We start from the raw sequence: 19,525 nt of genomic DNA, 5'->3' as shown, positions 1-19,525 counted from the left end.
GCGTGAATCCCCCCGTACCTGGGGCCTGGCCATGGCAGACTCCCACCACGTGAATCCCTGACTCTTAGGGTAAAACAAAAGAATTCCAGAGAATGAGACTGAGAGAGGTTGGAGATGCCCCACTCCCAAGGGGCAAAGACGATAAGAGGGGCAAGCATCCGCCAAACGGCCACTCAGCAAGGCAGAGGCAGAGGAGGGAGGCTGCCCCCCAGACCGAGGCAGTTTGTAACAAGCAGCTCTCTGGGTGGGGCCAGAGCACAGGTGGCCTGGGGAGGAGAGGCTGCTGTGGCAGGGGGCAGGCTGGGAACAGAGACTGCTGGTGCTTCTCCAGCTACAAATAATTCCCCACCACGACGGACCCGGAAGGGTGCCCTGGCTTGGTTTGGGCGGACTTGGCGGGTACAGGAGAAGAGAGTCACCTTGGCCCTGCAGCCCCCACGGGTCCAGAACAGTCACCTCCCTCCTGGCACACAGCCCCTCCTCTGAAGCACACACCCCAAGCATGCGCACGTGTGCCCATGTCCATGGCTGAGAAAGGGCTCTGAGAGTGTTGGGGCAGCAGATGGCAGCTCAGGGTCCAGGAAGTAGGGGAGGGAGTGGGGGAGGAGGGCTGGCTTGAATGTCCCTGGATTCAGGCCACCAGGAAAGCCCACCCTTGGCCTCCAGCTATTCAATCAGACAGCTTAACCTGGGCTTGGTGAGGCCTTCCTGCCTCTCATCAGCTGCCAAGTTTCTGATGTTAGCCCAGACCTACTGGGAAACCAAGGCCCCTCGTGGCTAACTACCGTGGCAGGCCCGGCTGGCTAACCAGCCTCCCTGGGCCACTCAGGAAGCAGCCACCTTGGGGCCCCCGTGCAGATGGGGTGGGATGAGATGGCTCCAACAGTCCCTCCCAGCCCGAGGAGCTGCCGCTCTCTCAGGCAGCCAAGTCCTCCCAGCCGGCCAGTTGACCTAAATCTCTCCTGCTGCTGTTCCGTGGCTGCCCTCTTGTTGTGTCCTTGGTGGAGGAGGAGGAAAGCTGAGGATGGTTCCTTTCACTCAGCCATTCCCTGCCCAGGAATCACAGGCTCGGGAAGGGAAGAGAAACGCTCATTTTCAGGGCCAGGCTCTGGGCAAAGCGCTTTCCTCGGCCCGCACACCTCTGGAATATGGGCGCATTTTCTGCCTTTTGGAAAGTCTCATGAGGCTGGCGGGCCTCACTCCATTTTTCTCCATCACTGCACTGCATCTGGCCCAATCATGAGGGCAGGAAAAGGCAGAAGGGAAAGTCACCCAAGGAACCTGGGCCTGAGTGGAGCTCTGGAGTGGGGCTAATTACTCCAGCTGCCCTGTCTCCCTGCCCAGAATCCACTCCACCAAGCCAGCTATACTTCCCTCACTGTCACCAGGTAGTAAGGCACAGATCCCCGCCCTAGGCCAGGACTGGCCAGCTCCAGCCCTGAACCCAGCTCCAAGCAAAGGAGTCTGCTCCAAGTGCTGGGAGCAGCGCAGGTGGAATAAAGACCAATGAGTGAAGGGAAAATGAAGTTCAGAGAGGGAGAGACATTTGCCCAAGGTCACACAGCAAGTTAGGGGCATAGATAGAAGAATTAGAATACTGTGGAGGAGATGACTTCTGCCAATATCTTGGGAAGAATGAAGGAACAGTTTCATCCTCTTCTGACTTTTTTTTTTTTGGTGGGGGTGAAAAGCCTTTGGGCCAGACCGCAGTTGTCCTTTCTCCTGGCTTTGCTTTCTGTGGCCTGGATATGGCTACTTTGTCTGTCCTGTGGGACCAGGAGGAGGTGGCCCTGTGATCAGAGAAGAGGGAAGTCCTTCAGCTGCCTGCCTGGCTGGAAAGGAGGGCCATGGGGCCATGGAGGAGTGAGTGTGAGATGGGAAGATTTTCCCCTCTAGAGAGCAGCATGGCAATGATGAAAATGCACACACTCAGCAGCTCCTTTCCTAAGAACTTATCTTAGGGAAAGGATCAGGCAAATGCGAAAGGATGAAGTTCAAGGATGTCCATCCTAGCATTGCACAGAGCAGGGAAAAACACGGAAGCAACCAAACACACATCTATCAATAGGAGAAAATGTCATTGAATTATGGAAGATCCACACCATAGAATACTATCTAGCCCTTTAAAGCAAGGATATGAACTATTGTTATTGGCATGGAAAGCCACATGTGAAAACAATTGGCATAACATGGCCTCATTTTTGTTAAAAAAAAAAATACATACCTTCATGCCCAAGAGCTCATATGCAGAGAAAAATCTCTAGAAGGCTCTGCTGCTTACATAGCGGGACTGGCAAGCGTGATGCTACCTTCTTCTTTCTGCTTTTCTTTATTAACTTTGTTTTTCATCGCCAGTATAAAATGACTTTCAGATAATCAGAAGTTACTACCCTGGAAAACTGAATAAGAGCAGTTGAAGTGAGTTTTAACTCCAGAACTACTGATAACCGGGAAAGTGCCTTATCCTCGCTGAGCCTCGTTTTCCTCATCAGGGAATGGGGATCATGATTGACTCCGCACCGCCCGCCTCCAAGGAGGACACCGGTGAGGCACACACTGGAAAAGCCCTCCAAGATTCACGACAGGTTGAGAGGGCTGGAACCTGAGATGCCCTCCAGAGCGTCTGGGGTGAAGTCCCTTGTGGCACCTCAAGGCCAGTGACCAGGCGAGGGTGGGGACACATGACCACTCCCGTGGACTCCTAGATAGACAGGCAGATGGCTTTGGGCTGTCTGTCTGCCACGTGCCACGTTCCAAAGGGCAGGAGTGTGGAGGCCACGAGGGATCATGGGAACTGCATGCACCACATGAGCACCACAGCTCTGGAATCACTGGGTGACTCTCAGTTACCCGAGGACATTCCATGGCGCCTGAGTTCAGGTTCTATGCCCCCAAAGCAGCTAGACCCGGCTCTCCCACTGTGGATACCTAGGCTGGGCCCCACCAGAGACACAGAGGTCAGACCGCGTGCAGTCAGTGAGGAGCTCGGTCCGGACTGAGCAGGCTTCCCTTGAAGGCCCTCAGCCCCTCCTGTGCCACTCTGGCTGCAGGGCGATTCCTGGAGTCTGTGACATTTGGCAGCTTGTGAGAGGAGCTGTGGGGAGCAGGGCTGATAATTAAAACCGCTGCCTGGGGACCCAGCTAATGCTGGAGGGCGCCCCAGGGGCCAGGCTGCTCAGGAGAGTTGGCACACCCACTGGCGGGCGCTGGCAAATAGGGGCAACTGGAAAGGAAGAGAGGCCCCAGCACAGCCCGAAAGCCACACTTAGCTGCCGCTGGGACTGGGATGTGTGAACGTATACGTCAGCCACCTCAGACCTGCAGCCAGACGGGCGTGGCCCAGTCCTGCCACTGACCAGCAGGGTCTGCGGGGGACAAGAGACTTCACTCTCCTCTGTGAGATGCAGTCATGATACCTCAAGGCACTGGCTGAAGGAGGTATGATGAGAAAGCCCCCTCACTAGCACGCTCCCTAACTCTTCTCAGTATTAATGGATTTTCAGCGAGGCAGGTAGCTGAAGGTCTTCTCTCTGCTCTGAGCACATGGACCACCTCTTCCTGGTCCCACAGGACAGACAAAGTAGCCATATCCACAGAAAGCAAAGCCAGGAGAAAGGACAGCTGTGGTCTGGCCCCACAGGCTTTTCCCCCCCCCCAAAAAAAAAAAAAAAAGCAGAAGAGCAGCAGAGGGCAGAACTGCTCCTTCATTCTTCTCAGGATATTGGCAGAAGCCATCTCCTCCACAGCATTCTAATTCTTCTATCTATGCCCCTACCTTGCTGTGTGACCTTGGGCAAATGCCTCTCCCTCTCTGAACGTCATTTTCCCTTCACTCATTGGTCCTTATTCCACCTGCTCTGCTCCCAGCACTCAGAACAGACTCCTGTGCCTGGAGCTGGCCAGTCTGGCCCAGGGCGGGGATCTGTGCCTTACTACCTGGTGACAGTGGGGGAGTACAGCTGGCTTGGTGGGCTGGATTCTGGGCAGGGAGACAGGGCAGCTGGACTTTATTATTATTATTTTTTAACATATTTTAGCTGACTTCTTGGCAGTCCAGTGGTAGGCAGGCAGGGTCGGTGGGGGCAGTGGTGCACCTGAGGTCCCCAGTCAGGAGCCTAAAGCCCTTTGGTACTGCAAAAGGTATGTGTCCACTCCTCAGCCTGAGAACACCTGTTCCTGGATCCAGCAGGGAACAGAGAGGGTGGGGGTGGGAGGTGGAAGTACATACAGTTCTGACTCCAGTCCCACCCAGAAACTGAGGACACCTGAGTTCTAAGAATGGGTCCCTACTGACGACGGAGCCGATTCAACCGTCAGAGCCTCGGTTTCACCTTCCGAAGCCTGCGTGTGGGAAGGCAGCCAGGCCCTGTGTTACTACACAGAGTAAAAGAGATAACATTGGGCTGACACTCCCTGAGGTCATCTGCATCAGTAATATAGCATCAGGACCTCAGTTTCCCCTTCTGTACAGTCAGAAGAAGAATCAGCATCTAACAGGCAAAGGCTGAGAGAAATCTGTGGAAACTGGAGCAACACCCCCACGGGGACTGGAAAGGGGAGGCCTCTGTGAGGGCTCTGCAGGGTCTCCAGAGAAGAGGGCCCCTCCCCAGCCCCAAGCCTCAGGTCAGAAACTGGTAGCCAGGGAGGTACTGCAGCTGCTCCCCACTTCTTCCCAAACCTCCGAGCACCAGCCTTCTGACCCCACCGGGGTGGACAGCGCTCAGTGGGGCGCAGCTTGAGAGGAGTCTGGGCTCCAGGTCACTCAGACCTGGGTCAGATCCTGGCTCCGCCACTGAACGGTCACGACACTGGCCAAGTCCGGTCTCCTTTCTGAGCCTCAACTTCATCATCTTCGAAATCAGAATAATGAAAAACCGGCCGTCACAGGCTTGTGAGAAGCGACGCTAAAGAATGCGCACTGTCCAGTGTGGCCCCAGGCGTGGGACAGGCAGCCGATAGCAGTTATTAGCTTCTCCCTTGAGGAAACGACTTTGGAATCCCTCGTGCCCAGCACAAGGCTGGCAGAGCGCACGATGTGGAGAAGGATCCGCAGCTGAGGACAGAACAAGGACACGCAGTGGGAGCTCAGGGCCTGGGGGGCTGGGGCACAGGGTCCGGAAAGGCATCTCTGGAAGAGGTGGCCTCCCTGCCAGGCCTTCAGAGCCTGGGTGATCTGGATGTGCGGGCGTTTGGGAGGAGGTGTCACCAATGTTACTTAGGCCTGGGGCCACAAGGCCTGGCCCTACAACCCTAAGGACACAACCCCACAGCCGCCCATAGACCCCTGCGGCAACACAGCCCGGGAGCAGACGACTAACCAGTGCCAGGAGTGCATGCGAGAGCTCATCCCTCGAGGGTCTGCCTGCTCCATCCGCCCTCTGGGCCCTTGCTCCTCACTCCCCCGGGGATCTCTCTCTGGCTTCACCTGCTACCAGCATTTCCCCAAGGAGGAAAGCCGTCAAGTCAGCCACCAGCAGACAACTGGGGAGGACGAAGCCAACCATCCCTGATGCCCAAAGGACTCACATAGGGGAAGCTGACCTGGGAGGGCCCAAGGGAAAGCCTTCAGCAAACACTCCCTTCAGCAAACACTCCCAAGGCCTGCTAGGGCTTGCTGGGCAGTGCCATGGGGAACACAGGCCCTCCTCTCCTCCCCAGGCACAGCCAAGAGGAAGGAAGGAGAGAGGACAGAAGGCCAGCCTTCAGGACCAGCACACAGCCTGAGGGAAGCCAGCCGCTGCCCTTCCTAGGGCCCTAGGCCTTTTTGACTAATTTCTTCCCCCAGCTCCCTTCTGGGCAGCCTTCTGCCACCTCCACGGTGGCTGGGCCACTCCCTGGCTGAGGCGAGCACCAGCTGCAGGAACCTTGGACAACATCTGGCTAAGCAGACAAGGGCAGGGGAAGCAGGGGGTCCAGCGTGGCCTGCAAAAACCAGTGCCAGGTCCCTAGAGACCTCCGTGAAACCCCTCCCACCAAGAACAACCTCAGCCACTGCCATTCACTGAACATCCACTGCTCACCAGGCACATGACCTCATTTAATCCTCATGTTTAATCTCTGGAAAGGAGGGCCTAGTATCACCCCCACGGCTTTTCATCCAGGAGGCGACAGCAGGGATGTGAAAATCAGGTGTGTCTGATTGAAGGCCCCACTGAGTTATAATTTTGACCTGGGTCTCTAAGTCTCTTATCTCAACTGCTGTATCTCAGCCTGGAGGCAATGGGGTATCAGGGTAGGCTTCCTGGAGGAGAGAACACCTGCACCGAATCTCCGAAGATGGTAAAATGAATCTAGCCAGTGAGGGAGCAGGGTGTCAGGCAGACAGAATGGCACATGCAAAGACCCGGAGGTGAGACACAGTAGGAAGGCAACAGTGTGGCAGGAGCTACAGTTTGGTGTCGCAGTCTCAAAGGAAGAGGCGGGAAGAGGCTGCAGGGAAGAGGGCAACAGGAGCAGGTTACAGAGGACCAAATACAGAGGAGTCTACACTAACTTTAACCTCCAGATACTTGGGAGCCCCAGGAGGACACTGGAGGGTGGAGTTGCCACCCTCAGATGAGGACAGGGAGGTTCAGAGAGGAGCAGCCCTGTTGTCCAATGGCTCCATCCATCAAGGAGATGAGGCTGGGTCCAGTGTCAGGAGCACGGGTCCAGGCCGCACACTGAGGGACAGAGGCGGTAGGGCACAGGCTGGCAGCTGTGGCCGAGCTTTAATTATTTATGGGGCTGTTTCCCAGCAAGCCTCAGCACTCCTACAGCCTCGCCTTGCCCAGCTAATGAACTCTCAGCCATGGGAGACCTCCCTGCGGCCACTGTCTATTAAACCTGAGATGGAGGGGTGATGGGATAGCAAAAGAGTCCAAAGAAGCCTGAACAAAGTAGAGGCCAGTGAACCCAAAACTGGTCCACCTGTCCGTCCACCCAGCCTTTTCGTGAGAAGCACAGAACTTCCTGGAGGAGGAAGCGAGGTGGGAGGAGCCTTAAGATGTCATCTCAAGACAGGGACATGAAGGCCTGGGAAGGACCTATCTAAGGTCACCAGCCAGGACTTCAGACAGTACAAGTTCCATAGCTGGGCACCTGCACTCACACCCCAGCAGTTCTATATTCTTGGGCCAGTTACAGAACCCGTCAGTGCCTCGATGAGATGGGACTCATTCAGGTACTTCAGAGTATTGCCCATTTTACAGAACAGAAGAACAAGGGGCGATGCATGGACAATCTCAGCACGATGCCGGGTCCACGGCACATGCTCAGTCAGTGTGCACTGGCACTGTGGTTACTGTTGTTGTTACTCTGGGAGCAAAGGCCGGGCCAGAGACCAAAATCTCTGCCTCTGCCCCAGACACTAGGAGCAACAGGAAACTGAGGCCCAGGGACCAGCTGGCCTACGTGACCCAGGTCCACAGCCAGGAAGCCCACCTGACTTCCCCTGGCTGAGCCATCCCTCGGCTTCCTGGGGCCTGGCCCTCTGGCTTCCAGCTCCTTCCTCGACTTTGAAGGTCCTTTGAGCTGAGAACTAAAGCCCCAGGAGCTTTTCCCTTTTCTATCCCGCGAGCTCCAGCTATGTCTCCAAAGGGCCAAGTCCCAGCCATTGTGGATGAGGCTCAGGACTCAGAAGGCCTCCGTGTGAGTTCCAGCTCCAACCCTGAGGAGCTCTGTGACTCTGGGGGCATCACTTCAGCTCTCTATAATATAGAAACTGTGTCCTCTGTAATATAGGAACCATACCACCTGTTTTTAAATGGTAAACTCTGGGGGTATGCTATTAGTTACCCTCTTTCAAGGCCTAGTTCAGCTATCTCCTCCTCCAGGAAGCCTTCCTTGGCTTCCTTAAAACAAAAGTTCCCTCCTTCCAGCCTCTTGGTATTCAGGGGCTGCATCCTGGCCCCTCTGGGAGTTTGAACCCATTTTGCCTCACACAGACTTTAGCTACAAATTCCACCCCCCATTTTGCAGCCCCAGAGGCGTACAAAGGTAGGGTGGCTCAGGCCCTCTTGCAGGGAGGTGTGCCAAAGAGGTGGTTGGGGTAAGGCATGGAGGCTGCTCAGGGAGGAGCCACTGTCCTTGAGGGGAGAACAGTTTAAATAAATTCAGCCTTGGCAGGTGGCCTAGAATGCGGGAAGTCCTCAGATGGGGAAGGAAGGTCTGAGGAAAGAACACTTTCCAGCACCTGGCGCCGACACAGCCGCGTAAGCTCTACTCTGTTTCTTCAGTTTCCATTTGTGGCTACCAGGAGTCTGTTTCTAAAGGCTACGGAGGTGGGAACACTCATCCCTCCGTTCCTTTCTTGCCAGCCATGTGTGTCTATGTGCACAGCCAGCGTCAGAGGGACAGCTACCCCTGTTTGACAGATGAAGACATAAGCTCAGAAAAGCCAAGCCATGTGTGATTGCTACTTGGTACTATCAGCAACGCCACCACTCTTTCCACTCCAAGCTTGACGTCACTATGTTTTGTTCACTAACTCAACGCCTGCGACTCTACCCCATGCACCTCAAAGCCATGCAGGAGCCCGGCTTGGCCACTGGAGCCCTCTTGGCCCACCTGGGCGTCATTCAGCACCCAGCTACTTCACGCCTCCACCCTGCCCAAAGCCTCACATGGAGCTGAAACGCGCCAAGCCTAACATTTAAAGTTCGTCTTTCCAGCTCCTAGATCACACTTCTGGTGCCTTCCGCACCACACTCCCCACCATGGCAGACAACGCCCTGAACTAGAGGCAGCCAGAGATTCTGACCAATTTCTGTCATCCTGAGCTGTGCGAACTTGCATAAGACACTCAACTTCTCTGAGGCAGCATCCTTATTTATAAAGTAGGATGACAAGAAAATGTCTGCTCCTCACAGCGATCCTCACAAGGACTGTTGTTATAAAGAGCCAGAGAGATAAGGCATCCAGCCCAGAGTTGCAGTTTCTATTCCTTGCCTTGTCCTCAGTATTCCCACTCTCAGGAGACCACAGAGCCACTCCCAGTGAGGAAACTCACTACAATGTATTGTACCCAGGCACAGCCACTTTCACAACCTCAACAGCGCTGGGAAATGTCCAGGGTCACGATTAGATTAAGAACTCTGGAGTCAGATGCTTAAGTTCAAGCTCCTACTTAGCAACTCAGTAGCTGCTAAGCAAGTAACTTAACGGTTCGGTGCCTCAGTTTTTTGATCCCTAAAATAGGGCTGTAGAGAAGATGAAAGGAGTTTATACAAGAGAAGAACTTACTGCAGTGCTTGGCACAGTTAATGGTCAGCACACAGTAGTCTCATTACTTCCAATTTCACTTCTGGAACTGGTCCTCAAAACAGTCCCATGAAGTTGCTGAGGCAGGAATTATGTGAACCCAAGTGGTCAGGTGAGGAAATGGAGGCAGGAGGGAAAGATGTGTTACAGGCATAGACTCAGGCAGTCTGTGTGACTTCAGCCACGCACAAGTCACAAAGCCAACTTTGGGTTAGGTCTGAAAGTGAACGGGGAGGCTGACTAGCAAACACATTCAAAACCCAAAAGGATTCAACAGAGAGGGTGCCTGTCCAAGTGCCCCGCTACCCTTCCTGTGCAGTGTAGGGCTGTGGGCCTGCCCACCTGTTGCCGCCCTCCCTCAGACCTTGTCAGTGCTCCCTGGCTGGCAGGGCTGGCCTGTCTTGGAGGGTGTCCCAGCGCCTGGCACACAGCAGCTGCTCCTGAATCATGAGTGAATGACCGCCTAGGTCTGTCTCTAAGGAGAGCCCTGTTTTTCTGTTCTTCCACTGCAGCCACTGTCTGCTAACTAGCTCCCAGTCCCACAGACACTCCGAAACCCTGTGCACTCTGAGAAGAAACTTCAAAATCAGTCGCGCTTAGGCTATGCAAACACCACCACGTCCAGCAAAGGCAGCCGGCAGCGTTTCACGCGGGGCCTGGGGCTTCCAGGGGACCTTCCAGGAAACAAACACTTTCTCCAGGTCCCCTCCTTCCTGGTGTGCTACGTGACTCACAGCCGGGCAGGACCAGCAGGAAATCGCGGTCTACTAACCAGGGTAGCTCAAAAAGGTCTTCACTGTGACTCGGCAGAAAAGCGGCGGGCGGCGGCGCCCGGGCCCCGCCTACACCTACCAACGGGAGGATGCGCGCGGGGGTGTGGCCGGGGCGGGGCCAGGGCACGGCCCTCGCGACCCGGGATTCCGAATACTACACACCCGTCAGCTCCGCGATTGGCCGCTCCGGCCACGGGGGCCTATGGGGTGGTCCTCGCCCAGCCAATCAGGGGCCCTGGGGAGCCCATTCATTCACAAAAACCGAGCATGGAAAGGAGCGCAGTACTGCCCGCAGCTGCGTGGAACTTTGAAACACGCGCGCGTCCCGCGGGGCCGAGGCAGGAGTCTGAAAGGGCCGTGTCGCGGGAAGCTAGACCTTTGTAGGGATTGCCGCGTCCCCGCCCACAGCTCCGGCCCAGCCTCCCAGCATGGTGAGCCCTCCTCCCCCGGCACTCCGCCTGGGGCTCCGCCCCCGGCCCCACCAGGACATGCCAGCTTTCCTACCCCCTCCGGGTAGCTAAGAGCCACCCAGCCCTGAGGGAGGCGGTGCTCAGGCGGTTTCCCGGTAGCAGGCTCCGGCGACAAGGCCCGCGCAGGTGGCAGCGCCGTGGTTGCAGCCACGTGCGCGCCGAGCGCGGTGCCCGGCACCGTTAGTCTTCTCTCCCCGGGTCTGAGCTCCCGGGCCCGCCACTCACGGCAGTCGTCCTCGTCGCTGTGGTCCGAGCAGTCATCGTCCTCGTCGCATCTCCACACAGAGGGGATGCAGCGCTCGTTTCGGCACCGGAATTGGTCCTCTTCACACTCCTTGGCTGGCCCTGCGTGGGGAGGGAGCGTGAGCTAGATCAGCGGACTCGGCCCCGCTCCCCACCTTGCAGCCCCTGCCACCCGGAAGGGTCCGCTGGGGAAGCGGAAAGGGGACGATTATGGAGACTCCAGGAGCTTCGGGGACACTCGACCCAAAGGGAGGGAACGATGGCAGGGAGTCGGTGGATGAAGGGCCGCTGGGTGGCACGAAGAGACCAGGCACCTCCTTACAGCATCACACGACTAGGGCATACTCTCCATTCAGACGCACTCACCCGCACACACGACCCATAGTCACGGATCCGCGCAGATACAGCCCATAGGGAGCCCCCGCACCCGCGCGCCACGCGCACTGGGAGCCGCGGGCACATGCCCCTGGCAGGCAGCCCCTCTCCCTCCGCCGCGCGCAGGGGTCTGCGGAAACGCATTGTCAAGCGGAGCAGCCGCCTGGCTCCGCTCATTACCGCCGCGAAGCGCGCGTGTCAAATAAACCCCAACGGCGAGAACCACAGAGCTCATCCGGAACCATGAACAGCCGCCCCTCCCGCAAAGTTCCCCGCCGGCCAAGCCCCCTGCACCCCTCCCCCAAGAGCCTCTGCCCCGAGGGCAGAGCCCTCATCACTGAGGCCCGAGGGTGCGGGGGGGGCCGAGGGCAAATTCAGGAATAGCTCCGTCGCGGGGAGCCTGTCTTGCCTGGCGCCCCCAACAGCCCAGGGTTCGCGCCCCGCCCCGCCCCGCCCCATCCCGGACCTCCGGGCCGCGCTTTGTTGGCGGCCGGGGCGGCTCAGAGCCGAGCCTGGGACCGGCCGCACGCACCTTGGCCGCCGAGCACCGGATCAGCCGCCGCCGCAGCTGCGAGATGCTGGAGCCGCAGCAGCAGCAGCAGCGCCAGCAGCGCCAGCGGCCGGAGCGCGCCCCGCTCGGGGCGGCCCATGGCGGGCCCCGGGCTCCCCGCACCGCCGCAGCCGCCGCCGCCCCTCAGCTCTCCGAGTCCTTGCCGTGGCGCCGGGTCTGCCGCTGCCCCCGCCGCCGCTGCCGCCCGCCCCGGCTCCTCGGCTGCATTTCAAGCAGGTTCGGTGACGCTCGGCGGCGGGGCGGGCTCAGGCTGGGCGCGCGGCCCCGGCCCTGGGCGGCCGCCGCCGGCGCGCGCGCTCCCTCCCGCTGCCGCCTCCGCCCCACGCTCCCCCTGCCGCCGCCTCCTCGTCCTCCTCCCGCCTGTCCTTGGTCCACTCTTCCCTCAGCCGGCGCTCCACGGCCCTGTTTGGGGCTCGCCTGAGGGCTGGGCTCTGTAGACGCGGGGATGGGCCAGGCGAGCCCCTGACCCCCGGAGGTAGCAGGTCCAGAGGAATCAGCAGAGGCTTCCTGGAGGAGGTGACAGGCAGATCAGAGGCCGAGAGATGTCTAGGAGTGAGCCTGGGCAGGAGGGGAAATGATGTTCCAGGGCGCACAGGCCTGTGCAGTGTATGCGTGGGGCGGACGAGGAAGGGATGGGGGTGGGGTACCAAGATGTGGATGAGCAGGGAGAACCTGGGGGCGCAGGGCTGGACCTCTGCACCTGTCATGGACTCCGGCTGGGATATTATAGATCCTTGTGGCTGGTTTCGTTTCAGTGCCCATGTGCATCTGTGCATGTTGTACGCTCATGTGATCATGGGAGGGGATGTAAGGCAGGTGGCTTGGGCCTGGTGCACAGACTATTCATCGCCGTGGGCTCCAGGGACCTAGGCAGAGGGGCAATCAGGGGGCCCCGCAGGGACGACGAGGAATCCAGGACTCTTCGCTGCAATGGAGAAAGACGAGATGTGAGGGGTCGGGGCCCAGAAGGGATGCCATCCCTGCCACTAGGGCACGTGCGATTAGGCCCATGCTGTCCTCCCCTGCTGTCCTCTGCTGGAAGGGGAAAGCACCTCCTCCTCTGGAGGGCTGCAGCCCACCTCACCAACGCTGGGGAGAATGGTGCAGAGAGTAGAGCTGGAATTCGATTTCAGCTGCAGGCTTGTTAGCTGGATCCAACCCACACAACCTTCTTTAGAGAATGAGATTCCAGGGCATTGGCGGCTCAGCCACCCCACCAGAAAGGGGCTTAGACTCCCCAGAGAGCCCAGGACGGTGCTCCTGCCATCATCACCCCTTCTGTCCCTTGTTCATTCAGTCATTCAGCAAGCACTTCAGGCCCTGTTCTGGGCCAACCCTGTGCTGGGCCTGTGGGTGCAAAGGTGAATCAGACGGGGTACCAAGGTGAATCAGACGTGGTGCCAGCCCCAGAGAGGTCCCTGACCAGTGGAGAGACAGACCATTAGCATACAGACAATGAAATGCAGGCATACTTTCACCTACATGTGCCAAACACCGTTCAAGGCTCAAGGATAGAGTGTGGAAACAGTAAGGTTCCTCCCTGCTCTCCTGCAGCTATGTTTTAGTTGGAAGAGATACACACAGAATCAGGAAAACAAAAGATTATTTCAGGTCATCATAACTTCAACAAGAAAAACAAAACAGACAGATGTGAAAGCAATGGGGTAACTGTAGAGAAGGTGATCATGTAAGGCCTCATGGAGGAGGTGACATTTCACTGAATGGCAAGATGGATCCTGACCCATGAAGATCGGGGGAAGGGCATTCCTGGCAGAGGGAACGGCAATGCAGAGGCCTCAAGGTGGGCTGGGGCCTGATGACAGCGAAGGAGTGGGTGCCTCAGGTGAGGCTAGAGGGAGTTGGCAAGGCTCTGATTACCAGGGCTCTGTAGGCCACAGCCAAGAGTTTGGACTCTGTGTCAAGCACAAAGGTGCCGGGGACTGTGGGACCAAGATAGAAGCCGGTCCTGCCCCCTAAACTGACCGATCTAGCTCAGTCCCTCCTCCTCTTCCACTCAGTGGTCGTAGGGAGGTCAATCCTATCTCCGAGTCTCACTTTCTCATCTGGGAAATGGAAGAGATAAGGAATTTCTGAAATTCATTCTAACTGTAAGATTAGTGTGTGGGCTGAAGTATAGAGGCAGCAGGTGGAAAGATGAAGAGCGCCGGCCTGTGGGTCAGACTGCCTGGGTTTCAGTCTGTTCTTTACCTTTCTAGTTATGTGAACTTGGGCAACTCAAACTCTGTGGCTCAGTTTCTAAACCTGAAAAAGGAGAAAGGTGACAGTACTCACCTCACGGGGTTGTGGTGAGGATATTAGATAAGATTGTATATGTACAGCATACAGTAGATAGTAGGTGCATGATAAATGTTAGTTATTGTTACTATTACTCAAACACAATTCCCTGTTCACAAACCTCAGATGGCTTTCTAATACTCAGAACCAAGACTGAGCCCAGGCACTCTCCCACCTCCTCAAGGGAGTCCTTGCTCATACTGTCAACACACAGCCAGTTGCCAAAATGGGCAACTCCTTGTATCTCAGCAGCCCCCTCAGCAGAGGTCCCCCTGGCTCCTCTCAGCCTCTACCCACTTTAGGCCACTTCCCTGGGCCCCTGCATTCCCTGGGCTTCCCTTTGTCACAGCCCTGACCACCCTGTGTTGCCTGGGTCTGCTTATGCAATTGTCTCCCTAGTCACTCTGCGGGCTCCCGGAGGACAGAAGCCCGCTCGCCTGCATTCTTGGATTCTTGGCACAGGGCACATTTGACCAATGCTTGTTTCTGTCTTTATTGAAGGTTTTTGTACCCCTAGGAGGACTGCGTCTTCCTCATCTTTGTCTTCAGAAGATAAATACAAGGCCTGACACATAGCAAGCATTAGGTAAGCTACGTGTGCTTGAAAAAGTTAAAAGAAAACTGCATAAAATAATAGCAATAGCTAATATTGATTGTATACTTGCTGGGGGTCAGGCACCATTCTAAATGTTTTACTTTTTTATTTTATTTTTTTTTTTGAGGAGTCTCTCTGTCACCCAGGCTGGAGTGCAGTGGCGCCATCTCGGCTCACTGCAACCTCCATGTCCTGGGTTCAAGCAATTCTCCTCCCTCAGCCTCTGGGGTAGCTGGTATTACAGGCGCCTGTCACCACGCCCAGCCAATTTTTGCATTTTTAGTAGAGATGGGGTTCCACCACATTGCCCAGGCTGGTCTTGATCTCCTGACCTCAGGTGATCTGCCCGCCTTGGCCTCTCAAAGTGCTGGGATTACAGACGTGAGCCACAGCACCCAGCTTAAATTCTTTTTCCTGTTTAATCCTTATGACATCTTTATGAGGCAGGTTTTGTGTTTATCCTATTTTATAGATGGGTAAACTAAGCAGCAGAGCGGTCACACAGCTAGGAAATGACGAAGCCTGCGTGGGAACCCAGAGGGTGGAAGTGGGAATTTTTCAGGGCACATAAACTGGTTAATTTCTGTGAGGGGCAAAGGGAGAAAGCCCAGTCCTTGAAACATGAGACACCAAATGGCCACTGAGGTCCTGGTACAGCTTCTGCCACCCAGTTGACTCCCTGTCCTCCGCTACCCTCTCTCCATCCTGGGCTGACTCAAGCTTTCAGACACTGCCTACCCTAAGTTTCCAAAGAAAACTCCTAAACCCAACTCCAAATGTTATGAATTTCCCCATGAGACAGATGTAGGTGACATTTCACCTGCTGTCAGCATGGCGCCCTGCCACTCCAAGTCTCCATGTTGGCCCCCAGCAGCCCACTTTCTGCACGCTATCTACTCTTTTACTCTGCCCCCCAGGAACTGGAGCTTCAGACCTCCGCCAGGCTGTGCCCTCTGCCTAGAACACTCCTGCATGGGTTGGCTTCTGTTTGCCCTTTGGGCCTCACCTCCAATGCCTCCTCATCTGGGAAGCCTTCTAGCCTCCTACACAGAGATCCTCCCTGCTCCTCTGGAGCCCCGTGGCGCTGTGCGTCCCAATCTCCCTGATCACACTGGACTGTCGTTGTTGGCTCCTCCTTCCAGTGGGAGCTCCTCCAGTCAGAAACAGGATCATCCTGGTTCTTGCTCTGTCCCCAGTAATGACACCTCTCCAGGGCCAGAGGGCCTTCTGCGCTCACCTCACCCAGATTGCTCTGGCAGGCCTTGTGCTAGGTGAGGGACACAGATGAACAAGACTCTACCTCTTCCCTGGAGGAGCTCTGGTGTGGAGGCAGAGAGAGCCTGGACAGAGAGTGTCAGCCCAGGGGAACAAGAGCCAGGGAGGGGTCTGTTAAGGGGCCTCAGATTCCACTGCCAGGGACCTTAGGCCGAGTCACCAGCCCAGCCAGGGTCAGAGACCAGCAGCCCCAAGCCAATCACAGCCGAGCTGCAAGGGCAAGGGCGCGCTCCACTGTCCTCCACTGTGCGCTTCACTTACACTTCACTTCACTTCTCTACTGCCTTCACATGGTACTGCGAGCCCATGACACACTTCTCTGTGTCACTGTCTCTCTGTGTTTGTGTCTCTGTCCCTTTCCCCCTCTCTCTCTGAGCAGGCAAAATGTCCTGATTCCTGTAAAAGAGAGATTCTAATTTATTACCTGAGCTTTACATAGATCCAAACGGCCATGGTTTAAACCACCTGTTGCCCGTGTGACCTGGGGCAAGTTACTTTTATGCCTCAATTCTCTCATTTGCAAAACATGGATAGCATTAGCTAATGTTTCCTAATGCTATCAATTACCTATTGCTGCCAAACAAATTACCCCAAAACTTAGCAGCTTCAAACAGAAATACACATTTATAATCTTTCACAGTGTCTGTGGGCCAGGAACTGGGGAACAGCTTAGCTGCATGGGTCTAGTTCTGGGTCTCTCATGAAGTTGTAGTCAAGATGTTGGTGAGGCCGCAGTCCTCTGAAGGTTTAACTGGGACTGGAGTGTCTGGGCCGGCTCACTCACACGGCTGGCAAGTCCCTTTTGGCTGGAGGCAGGAGGACTCCATTTTTCACCATGTGGCTCACTCCAGAGGACTGCTTGAGTGCCCACATGACATAGCTGGCTTTCCCTAGGGAGACTGATCAAAGAAAGAGAAAGCAATGAAGTCACAATGTCTTATATGAGCTGACCATGGAAGTCATGCTCCCTCCTCTCTGCAATATCCTGTTGGTTACATAGCTCAGCCCTATTCTATGCAGAAGGGAATTACATAGGAATGTGACTCCCAGGAGGTCTATATGGGGGCTATCTTGGAGGCTCGCTGCCACACTGTCGTATGATTTGTGAGGATGAATTAAGTTAATACAGTTGTTCCTCTGTATCCATGGGGGACTGGTGCCAGGACCTCCTACTGATACCAAAATCCTCAGATGCTCAAGTGCCCGATAGAAACTAATGCAGTATTTGCATATAATCTGTATACATCCTCCTGTATACTTTACATCATCCATCATCTCTAGGTTTTTTATAATACCTATACAATGTAAACGCTATGTAAATAGTTGTTATGCTGTATTGTTTAGGGAATAATGACAAGGAAAAAAAAGCCTGCACATGTTCAGTACAGATACAATTTTTTTTTCCTGAATATTTCTGATCTGCCGTTGGTTGAATCAAGGATTTGGAACCCATGGATAGAGAGGGTCAACTATGTATACACTTATGCAGTGTGTACTAGCTACTCAAAGCCCTTCTAGGAACTTAGGTATATACTATATAAGTCTTCGCTATCATTATTGCCGTTGTGGTTGTTTCTGCTACGCAGTAAGAACTCTGTAAGGGTTATCTACAGTTAATATTAGCGGCATTGTTGCTATTCGCTGCAGAACCCCTTCACTGTGCAGAGGAACGGAGAGGATGAAGGTGGTTCCGGGGTTCGTAGAAAATCAGCCTCCGTGTCTTGCCTCTTGGCCATGTGCTTTCAGGAGGCTGGAGTCACAGTACCTCCTCCTCCACTGCCTTATGTAGGATACTGAGTGGGTCCTGCTCTCTCTCTGGGCCTGGGTTGCCCATCTCTAACCTGAGGGGTTGCCCTAGGTCACTATTTCCTGTAACTGCAATCATTCCCATCCGCTTGAGTGACTTTCTCTATTTCCCCTTACCTGCTATTGCCTTCCCAGTGTTCCCCTTAATTCCTTTCACTTAGACTTAGCTTCATCCTAAGCAATAATCTCCATGAAATCACAGGCTTGATACGCTTATTATGTTTTTCCAATACACATTAAAGTAAATGTGTGGCTATTCATGTAAACAATGAGCCTCTGTGCCTGCAGATGTGTCTCTTTTCTCTAAGGGCCATCAGCTCTGAGCTCCCTGTTTATTCCAGGGCGGATGGAGGGCAGGAGCCCTGACTGCTCTGCCCATGCTGACAGGCATTCCTCAAGGTGACTTGTAGGTGGCTCAGGCCCTGGGTGCGCACCCTGAGTCACATGGCCTTCGGGGACAGGCTTAGTACCTTTCTGTTGCTTCTATTTGGGGTTTGTTTTTATTTTTTAAATTGTTTTTTATATTTTTATTGATTGACTGGTTGAGACAGGGTCTCGCTCTGTCACCCAGGCTGGACTGCAGTGGTGCAATCTTGGCTCACTGTGATTTCCACCCACCCCCGCCCCCCACCAGCCTGAGACTCAAGCGATCCTCACACCTCAGCCTCCCAAGTAGCTGGGACTACAGACACACACCACCACATCTGGCTAAGTTTTGTATTTTCTTTTTTAAGTAAAGACAGGGTTTCGCCATATTGCCCAGGTTGGTCTTGAACTCCTGAGCACAGGCGATCACCCGCCTCAGCCTCCCAAAGTGCTGGGGAGTACAGGGGTGAGCTACCTCAAAATCCCCTTCCGTCCTCCCCGCCAGCCCCAGAAACCACCATTCTACTTCCTTTATTTATGAGTTTGACTACTCTAGGTACCTCATGTAAGTGAAATCATACAGTATTTATTCTTTTGTGAGTGGCTTATTTCACTTAGGGTGACACCATCAAGGTTCATCCATGTTGTAGCACGTGTCACAATTCCCTTCCTTTTTAAGGATGGGGATACTGCATTGTATGTCTATTCCACATTTTGTTTCTTCCTTCACCCATCCGGAGACACTCGGGTTGGTTCCGCATTTTAGCTGTTGTGTATAATGCTGCTATAAACATGGGTGTACAAATATCTCTTCAAGTCCTTGCTTTCAGTTCTTCTGAATATACTCAGAAGTGGAATCGCTGGATCATACTGTGTTTCTAGTTTTTGTTTTTTGAGGAACCACCATCGTGTTTTCCGCAGCAGTTGTATCATTTTATGCTCCTGCCGACAATGTGTAAGAGTTCCAGTTTCTCTATGTCCTGGCCAAAACTTGTTATTTTCTGTATTGGTTTTAGTTTGTTTGTTTGTTTTTGAGACGGAGTCATGCTCTGTCGTCAGGCTAGAGTGCAGTGGTGCAGTCTCCGCTCACTGCAACCTCCGCCTCCCGGGTTCAAGTGATTCTTCCGCCTCAGCCTCCCAAGTAGCTGGGACTACAGGTGCGTGCCACCATGGCCGGCTAATTTTTGTATTTTTAGTAGAGGCGGGGTTTCACCATGTTGGCCAGGATGGTCTTGATCTCTTGACCTCGTGATCTGCCTGCCTCAGCCTCCCAAAGTGCTGGGATTACAGGCGTGAGCCACCGCGCCCGGCCTGTTTGTTTTTTATAACACAGAGCTTTGTTGAGTTGTAAGAATTGTTATATCTTTTAGATATTAACCCCTTATTAGATATATGGTTTGCAAATATTTCCTCCCATCCCCATCATCAGCCTTTTCACTCTATTGATTCTGCTCTTGGTACACAGAATTTTTCTTTTTTTCTTTCTTTTTTTTTTTTTTTTTTTTTGAGACGGAGT

General features: G+C 54.7%; 1 protein-coding gene and 1 long non-coding RNA gene across 16 annotated transcripts in view; one reads left to right on the top strand and one right to left on the bottom strand.

Moving 5' to 3' along the window:
• LRP8 (LDL receptor related protein 8) overlaps positions 1-11,880 on the bottom strand; it is a 77,887-nt gene extending 66,007 nt beyond the window's left edge. For 3 of the 13 annotated variants that reach the window (XM_032296960.1, XM_032296947.1, XM_032296950.1), the window contains exons 1-2: positions 11,634-11,877; positions 10,709-10,828 (exon numbers count right to left, since the gene is read on the bottom strand). In XM_032296960.1, coding sequence (XP_032152851.1) covers positions 10,709-10,828; positions 11,634-11,751 — 238 coding nt within the window. In that variant the 5' untranslated portion in view covers positions 11,752-11,877. Of the gene's footprint in view, positions 1-10,708; positions 10,829-11,633 lie in introns of all 13 variants that reach the window. The other 10 variants (XM_032296948.1, XM_032296954.1, XM_032296949.1 and 7 more) reach the window with 6 other exon arrangements.
• A 106-nt stretch (positions 11,881-11,986) lies between these two features.
• Positions 11,987-19,525, top strand: part of LOC116564023 — a 35,809-nt gene continuing 28,270 nt past the window's right edge. For all 3 annotated transcript variants that reach the window (XR_004274688.1, XR_004274690.1, XR_004274689.1), the window contains exons 1-2: positions 11,987-12,188; positions 14,469-14,553. This is a non-coding gene — a long non-coding RNA (uncharacterized LOC116564023). The remainder of the gene's footprint in view (positions 12,189-14,468; positions 14,554-19,525) is intronic.

Source organism: Sapajus apella, unplaced genomic scaffold (assembly GCF_009761245.1).
Source record: "Sapajus apella isolate SASKATOON/1434 unplaced genomic scaffold, GSC_monkey_1.0 scaffold36, whole genome shotgun sequence".
Taxonomy (NCBI): domain Eukaryota; kingdom Metazoa; phylum Chordata; class Mammalia; order Primates; family Cebidae; genus Sapajus; species Sapajus apella.
Note: the sequence above shows the minus strand (reverse complement) of the source record. Positions and strands in the feature narration are given on the sequence as shown.